This window comes from Eleutherodactylus coqui, unplaced genomic scaffold (assembly GCF_035609145.1).
Source record: "Eleutherodactylus coqui strain aEleCoq1 unplaced genomic scaffold, aEleCoq1.hap1 HAP1_SCAFFOLD_36, whole genome shotgun sequence".
Classification (NCBI taxonomy): domain Eukaryota; kingdom Metazoa; phylum Chordata; class Amphibia; order Anura; family Eleutherodactylidae; genus Eleutherodactylus; species Eleutherodactylus coqui.
This window is the reverse complement of record NW_027102234.1, coordinates 1512975-1521221: the sequence shown is the minus strand read 5'-3', so window position 1 is coordinate 1521221 and position 8247 is coordinate 1512975. Positions and strand designations below refer to the sequence as shown.

The 8247-nt window shown below is 55.1% G+C and overlaps 1 protein-coding gene across 1 annotated transcript; it reads right to left on the bottom strand.

Moving 5' to 3' along the window:
• Positions 1 to 2458: 2458 nt before the first annotated feature.
• Positions 2459 to 7598, bottom strand: LOC136600975 (armadillo repeat-containing X-linked protein 2-like). Its single transcript, XM_066588820.1, has 3 exons — positions 6839 to 7598; positions 4094 to 4168; positions 2459 to 3114 (listed from the first exon to the last, which is right to left on the bottom strand). The coding sequence occupies exons 1-3, from the start codon at positions 7596 to 7598 to the stop codon at positions 2459 to 2461; spliced, it is 1491 nt and encodes a 496-aa protein (XP_066444917.1).
• Between the last annotated feature and the right edge of the window lie 649 nt (positions 7599 to 8247).

The following is an 8247-nucleotide window of genomic DNA, read 5'->3' as shown; positions in this document are numbered from 1 at the left end:
GCATGCGCCGGGCACATCCGCCGAGCCGAAGCAAGGGAGATGCGGCGGTGAGGAAGAGAAGAGCTTCGCGGTCCGCTGCGGTTGAGTAAATGCTTTAAATTCCTATTTTAGGTCTCCCGCGGATCCGGACGGCTTCCATAGGCTTCAATAGAAGCCTGCGGGAGCCGTCCCCGCGGGAGACCCGCATGAAAATGGAGCATGGTCCTGATTTTTTCATGCTCCATTTTTTTTTAAATCACTTTTATTGACGATCCGCGGGTATTTATGTACCCGCGGGTGGTCAATGCATCCCTATGGGGTGCGGATCCGCGCGCGGGAGATCCGCTGCGGATCCTAAATCCTATTTTCCCCGTGGACATGAGCCCTAAGAGCCTTTCTGATTGGCCAGGTCTGCTTGACATAGTGTTGTTTCCTGTCACGGCTATTCCATTCACAGAGGAAACATAGAAACTTTGTGTAACCACTTTGTTGACCTAGTAACATGGAAATAACTTTCAAATCCCCACAAATGGCCCATTTATGGTCAGAGTAGCTAAGCTTATTAAGAACAAACCCAAGATTTTCGTAGCATTCTTTCAAATGGACTGAGTGTCCAACAGGCACAGAAGCATATTGGTTACCATTGTGAAGAAGTACGGCTTTCAAACTCCTTTTTGATGAATCTATGAGAAGTCTCCATTCCTCTGGGTCATACGTTATGTTGAACATTTCCATGATTCCAGGTACATTGTTGCAGAAAACTAGTTCACCCTCTTGTGTAAAAAAAGGGACAAATTCCTTTTCTCTAAGTCGGTACCATGAAAATGAAACACCGGAGGCTAACATATGTCTTTCTTTAAGTCTAGACCCTAACACTTCCGCTGAATCCTTTGGTAGGCCCAGATCTCGTACTAAATCGTTCAAGTCTGATTGAGAGTAAAGTTCAGGGTCATTGGTACCTGGATCATAGCTGTCATCATGACCCGGGTATAACGGAGTCGTATGCTGCTATGACCTACCCCTTTAAAATCCCCCTCCCCACCTACCATTACCCGAACAGACCACCGACACCATCTGTTGGATAAAATTTGGCCACAGCAGCCAATTTATTAAAACAAACAACATTAACATAAAATTTTTAAACGCATTTCCTTTCAAATATATCATACACCATTATAACCTCCTAACCATTATAAACATTCCCTAATGGAAAAACTTGCGAAGAGGACCTTGGAGCCCCTCCTACTTCTAAAAATATCCTGTCGCCTCAAACCAACAAAGGAAATAGCTGTCCCGGTCACCAGCCGCAACTTGGCTGGCTCAGGCGACGCTATTTCCAAAACCTTCTTCCTCCCGCCGCCGGTGGCAGACTCGGGAGCCCAAGCAAACTCCCCATTAACCTCCGGCCGCCGTTTCTTCCCGACCCCGAGGCCGGCTAGCCACCCCTGGCTAGCCTCTCCCACCGACTATCAGGGCTCCGCCCTGTAACCCAGGAGGCGACAGGCCACGATTGACCAAATACAAAAAAGGGGGGAAGGGGCTATGTAGCCCCTGCCTTCCCCCACTAACCTTCTACACGGGCTCCAAGGGCCCCTCCCCCTCCCCTGCTGCTATGACGAAAGCCCTTTCCCGTGATCCCACCCCTCTCCCCCCCTGGGTTTCTTCTAGGGCGGGCGGGCGGGACTCTTCTAACTTCAGCTTCTTTCTTCCTCTTCTTCTGGACGCTGTAATGGCCTTTCCCTGCGCTACCCCTCTATTTAACCCCCTCTTCCTAAGCTCCGCCCCCTCCCGGCATCCTCTACTCTAATTAACCCCCCTCCTCCCCGTTAACCCTATCATGCTGCCTTCCTCCTACCGCCCTGCGGGCTTCCGGCTCCGGCAGACCTTGACCCGGGTATAACGGAGTCGTATGCTGCTATGACCTACCCCTTTAAAATCCCCCTCCCCACCTACCATTACCCGAACAGACCACCGACACCATCTGTTGGATAAAATTTGGCCACAGCAGCCAATTTATTAAAACAAACAACATTAACATAAAATTTTTAAACGCATTTCCTTTCAAATATATCATACACCATTATAACCTCCTAACCATTATAAACATTCCCTAATGGAAAAACTTGCGAAGAGGACCTTGGAGCCCCTCCTACTTCTAAAAATATCCTGTCGCCTCAAACCAACAAAGGAAATAGCTGTCCCGGTCACCAGCCGCAACTTGGCTGGCTCAGGCGACGCTATTTCCAAAACCTTCTTCCTCCCGCCGCCGGTGGCAGACTCGGGAGCCCAAGCAAACTCCCCATTAACCTCCGGCCGCCGTTTCTTCCCGACCCCTAGGCCGGCTAGCCACCCCTGGCTAGCCTCTCCCACCGACTATCAGGGCTCCGCCCTGTAACCCAGGAGGCGACAGGCCACGATTGACCAAATACAAAAAAGGGGGGAAGGGGCTATGTAGCCCCTGCCTTCCCCCACTAACCTTCTACACGGGCTCCAAGGGCCCCTCCCCCTCCCCTGCCACAGCAAGTGAGGCTCGACCACCTTGAGCCTGCGCCGCCCCCCACACCAATAGCGCCCGCTCAATTCCCTCCTGCAATCCTTCCGTCCATAGGTCAATGCCGATGTCATTTAAGTGGACGCCGTCTGACCTCCAGTAGTTGCCGACCCCTTTCTCCAGGTCTATATGTCGCGCTGCTACCCCCCCTTTGCTGCCCAGGAACCGCGACACTTCCCTGTTGAGCTTCACTCTTGCTCTGTTCAGGCCCTTCTCCGACTGCGCCCCCCTCCAAACTTTCCTAGGCACGATTTCGGACCACACTACGACCGTCCCCGGGTATGACGCTTGCAGTCTAAGACAGTCATACCTTATGTCCCTTGATAGGTCCCTAAACCTCCTTTTTCCCAAATCGTTTCCTCCCACGTGTATGACCAAAACCTCCGGCGCCCTATCCCACCTAACCCGCCTTTCAACTTCCTCCAATACGCTGCCCCAAGTCATCCCTCTAATCCCCATCCATCTCACTATCGCCTCACTCTTCTGAAACCGTAGCTGCCTCCCATTCGGCCGTACCCCCGCTCTCTCTGCTCCCCAAAAAACATAGGAGTCTCCCAAGATCCAAACTAATGCTGGACGACCATCTGTAAAATAAACAGCAACAATACTATATTAGCAAACCGCCATTATGACCCCCCCCCACCCTCCAGACGACCCCGCCTTGAATTTAAAGCAGGTGGGGTCGCACGTATGATTTAAAACGCCCTGACTCCCACCGACCTATCCTCTTCACTGCCTCCTCCCCCATACCTCTTACTGACGCTTCCGTCGCCGCCCCCACCCGAAATGAGTGAGACCCGAACTGTGTATTATTAAAACCCGCCACCTCTAAGGCCTTCTTGAACACCGCTATAAACTGAAAACGCGACAAAAATTCCCCGGTCTCGTGCCGCAAAAATGGGCCCGTGCGAAAATTTAACCCTTTGCTATACTGCTCCCAGGCACTCAGAGGGCACATACTGGCCCCCGGCACCTCACCCAACCGGATCACCTGCCCCCGTCCTTGCTGATCCGTCTTGGACCGACGGATAAGCAAGTCCAACCTCCCGTCTACCAACCGCACATCCTCCGCCTGCAGGCCGCCCCCCACGGTCTTGCTAGGTGACACCAATTCGCTTACCCGTAGGGCCCCGAAAAATGCAAATGAAAAAGCCGCCCTAAACAACCGCCGCTCGAACTCTTTTCCGCAAACAACATCAACCGCCTCCCCTAATTTCTCCAAAACATCAAATGATACCGGTCGCCTAGTGTCCTGTCTCCCTTTCCCTCTCCTCAGACCCTTCAGCGCCTGTTTTACCAAAAAATTTTTTGTCGCGTCCTCCACCCCCCGTATTTTAAACCCAAAAGCCACCCCCGCTATAAACTGGTTCACTTTTGCCACTGACCGACCCAAATCTGCACTCTCTCCCAACCAACTCAACAGCAAGCCCACTCTATCCTCCTCTGAACGCTCCCCTCCATGCTGCCTCAACCATTCTTCCCACTCGCTCCACACCGCGCAATATGCTGCCCTAGTCCGCCGAGCCAGTGACCGTTCTATCAGGCCCCCCACTGCTCGCTTACCACGTTCCAGATTCGAGACGGGCACTTCCTCCCCTCCTTCTCCGCACCCGGCGCCAGTGTCCGGAACCGCTCCCACTGAAAGCGAGAGAGAGCATCCGCAATTGAGTTCTCGACACCTGGAACGTGTACCGCTACTACCCACATGTTTAATGACAAGGCCTCTAGCACCAACTGACGCAGCAGGTTAACCACCGGGGGGGATGACGCAGAGAGGTTGTTAATCACCTGCACCACCCCCATGTTGTCGCAGTGGAATCTTACTTTTCTATCACGGAAGTGGTTACCCCACAGTGTGATAGCCACTACTATTGGAAATAATTCCAATAGTACTAAGTTCCGAACTAAGCCTTCTTGCTTCCACTGCTCCGGCCATTCCCCCGCACACCATCTACCTTGAAAATAGGCCCCAAAGCCTGCGCTCCCTGCTGCATCTGTATAGAGCTCCCAGTCCACGTTGCTACTGACCTCCCCCATAATTACCGACCTGCCATTGTACTTCTCTAAAAAGGCGGACCAAACTGCCAGGTCCGCCTTGTGACTAACTCCCAAACGGATAAAGTGATGAGGGGCCCGAATCCCTGCTGTTGCCGCCGCCAACCGTCTACTGAAAACCCGGCCCATGGGCATGATCCTGCAGGCAAAATTCAGCTTGCCCAGCAGTGACTGCAGCCCTTTGAGCGTGATTTTCTTCGCCACCCGCGCCGCACCTAATTCCTCCTGCAAGTTTCTTAATTTTTCTTCTGGTAATCGGCACTCCATTGCCTCAGAGTCAATGGTGATGCCCAAAAAACTTAAACAAGTTGTGGGCCCCTCCGTCTTTTCCGGTGCCAGAGGCACCCCGAACCGTTTGGCCACCCATTGCAAGGTTCCCAGTAAGTTCGCACAAACTGGCGAACCCCCGGGCCCTACGCACAGAAAATCATCCAGGTAATGAATGACCGACTGCACTGCCGCCGTGTCCTTCACCACCCACTCTAAAAACGAACTAAACGCTTCGAAGTATGCACATGAGATTGAGCATCCCATGGGCAAACAACGATCCGCAAAATAACTCCCAGCCCAAAAACACCCCAACAACCTCACACTTTCTTGTGTTACTGGCAGCAAGCGAAAGGCTGACTCTATGTCAGCCTTTGCCATCAATGCCCCCCTTCCATAGTTCCGAACCCAATGAAGCGCCGCATCAAACGATGTATACACCACCGAGCATAGCTCGGGGTCTATTCCGTCGTTTACAGACGCCCCCCTTGGGTACGATAAGTGGTGAATAAGCCGAAATTTATTCGGCTCCTTCTTCGGTACCACTCCCAAAGGTGACACCACAAAGTCTTGCACGGGTGGCTCTTCAAACGGCCCCGCCATGCGCCCTAACCTAACCTCTTTCATTAGCTTCTCCGTCACCACTTCCGGATATTCTAACGCCGAACGTAAATTTTTTAACGAAAAGGGGACCCCATGAACCGGAGGCGGGATGTGAAAACCATCCCTAAAACCCTTAAACAATAACTCCGCCTTCTCTCTATCCGGGTACCTACTTAGGTACGGTACCATCTCTTCCAGAATCACTGGGGTCATCCCTTTTCGCAAAACCCCCTGGACCTTTTCCCTTTCCTTTCTTGAAACATCTGGCAGCCCCGTGAGACCCCGCGCCGCAGTGAGAGCAGGCATGACGGAACTTGCATGTTGCTCCGAACTTGCACTGACCCTCGTTGTACTGCCAGCAGTACCCGGTCCTACTCCCCCCTGCTGAACCACCCTGCCCCCCGGCTGAACTAGAGGCCGAGCCGAAGGACCCGGCACTGCCCTGAAAGGGCTGACCGAACCGCGCGGGGGCCATTACTCTCAACCATAGACCTATATCTTTGTGATCCCATCTGATCGATGGGCGCACTGCCTTACGCTGCCTGAACTGCTCATCATAGCGCAGCCAGGTCTGTCCCCCATACACTCGATAGGCCTCACCAATGGAGTCCATGTAACAGAAAAGGCCGGAGCAATTGTCCGGCGCTTTTTCTCCGATTACGCTCGCTAGAATGGCAAACGCCTGCAGCCAGTTCGCGAACGTCTGGGGTATAAGGCGCCACCTACGCTTCTCCTCCTCCTCTTTTTTAAACTCAGTCCGCTTTCCCTTGTCTAAATTAAATTTTTCCAAGGGTAGGAGGGAGAATATCTCGACATATTCGTCCCTCCAAATCTTTTCCCTCACCTCTTTTTTTAGGTGGGCCCCCAACGGGCCCTCAAAGCAGACGTAGACCTCGCCTTTTGCCTTATCGTCTAGCCGCACCCCCTCCCCGTCCTTTTCTGTCTGGACCGCTACTGCCACCCCGGCCGATCCCCCTGACTCCAACGTACCTGCTGCACCCCCCACTTGAGAGATTTCCCCAGTGGATTGTGCCCCCGTCTGTAACCCGCTCGTGGACATCTGTCCTACCAGCGGGGCAGATTGTAACACCCCAACCGCCTGTCCTACCCCAGTCCCACCAGCAAACGGTCCTCCCGGTCCGTCCCTAATGCTGGACGACGCACTGCATGGTGAGTTCCATGCTGTGACAGGCGACGGAGCGTAACCTACCCCCTGCCTCCTCAGCAATTCTAATACCACCCCCAGCAATGCACCTGCTTCGCCGCCTACCCCTAGCGCGTTAGTTAATGCAGCGCTACCCCCCGCAAATACCCCACTACTAGACCCCGCATGCGCCACGCGGCTAACATTGCTGGACACACCAGACATAGAGCATGACTCACCTGGCTGCGTAGGGGCTGTGGACCCACCAGCCGCCGACCAGTCTTGCCGCTGTTCCTCCTGGACTCTGCTAACGCCGGGCTGTGACCGCTCTGCTGGGACCGCAACCGCCTCCGATCTTCTTGGTGCCGAAGAAACATAGGCCACCTCTGTCGCCGTCGCACGCCTTCCGGATGACTCCGCCGCCGGGCCCCGAGAAACCGCGGGCCGCCCGTCACTTGAACTGTTGCAGGGCTGCTCCCCCTCCGATGCACCTCCGGGTGAGCAGCCCCCGACCCCTTCCAGGCTCTTTGCTTTCTGTGCAGCGCTTGGCCCCGCCCCCCTCTCAGCACGGGGCCTCGCGCTGCCCGCCGCACCTCGTCTTTTGGCGGGAGTCCTCCCCGCCCTGCTCCCCCTGCCTGTTGGTGTTGCCGGGGGGAGCCTACTACGGGGGGGGGGCGGAGAGGCACTCCGCAGCCTCTGCCTGCGTGAGGGAGCGTGCTCGGGGCTCAGTCTCTCTGGTGCACGCGCCCTCCGCGGCCGCTCTTTTGCCAGCCCCGCTGGTGCTGCCGCCGCCGGCCCCGCACCTGTCCTCCGACTCCGGACCTCTGCAGCCGCCTCTGCACCTCCCGCCGCCTCCGCTCGAGCTCCCGCTGCTCCTGCTTCTGCCGCCGCTGCCGTGGATACCGCCGCTGCTCCCAGGGCTTCACCGGAGAGCTGGACAAGCCAGTCCAGCCCCCTTTCTTCTGCCTCCGCCCGGATCTTCTCGAGGATCGCCTCCATCTTCTCCCGGTAAGTGGCTGGTCTTCGGGCTCTTCTTTTTCTTTTCTTCTTCTTTGGGACTGCCTCCGCTGCTTCTTTTTCGGCACCTCGGGTCTCCGGTCTTCAGTCTCCTTGCCTCGCTGCCGTCTGCCGCGCTCTTCAGCTCCGCCGGGCACCTCAGGTCTGCTGGGCTCTTTGGGACTGCTGGGCTCTTCGGTCCGCTGGGGTCTTCGGTCCGCTGGGGTCTTCGGTCCGCTGGGGTCTTCGGTCCGCTGGGGTCTTCGGTCCGCTGGGGTCTTCGGTCCGCTGGGGTCTTCTAACTTCAGCTTCTTTCTTCCTCTTCTTCTGGACGCTGTAATGGCCTTTCCCTGCGCTACCCCTCTATTTAACCCCCTCTTCCTAAGCTCCGCCCCCTCCCGGCATCCTCTACTCTAATTAACCCCCCTCCTCCCCGTTAACCCTATCATGCTGCCTTCCTCCTACCGCCCTGCGGGCTTCCGGCTCCGGCAGACCTTTATCGCTGCTACTATGTGACATTTGGTCTAAATCGTCTAAAATATTGTCCAGGGTATCCGAAAGTGAAGGAATAGGCAAGTCAGGTCCATGAGGAACGGGGCGAATAGCCGAACATATGTTGGTTGGGTATGAAATGTCCTTCCTGTTTTTTAAA

Bases quoted from the DNA above. Each gene is read 5' to 3' on its own strand.
- LOC136600975 (XM_066588820.1), bottom strand. From the start codon at position 7,598: ATGGAGGCGATCCTCGAGAAGATCCGGGCGGAGGCAGAAGAAAGGGGG. The intron at 4,169-6,838 runs GTGAGTCATGCT...TCTCGCTTTCAG, and splicing joins CACAGCCCCTACGCAGCCAG to TGGGAGCGGTTCCGGACACT. The intron at 3,115-4,093 runs GTAAGCGAGCAG...TTTATTTTACAG, and splicing joins CGTCTCGAATCTGGAACGTG to ATGGTCGTCCAGCATTAGTT.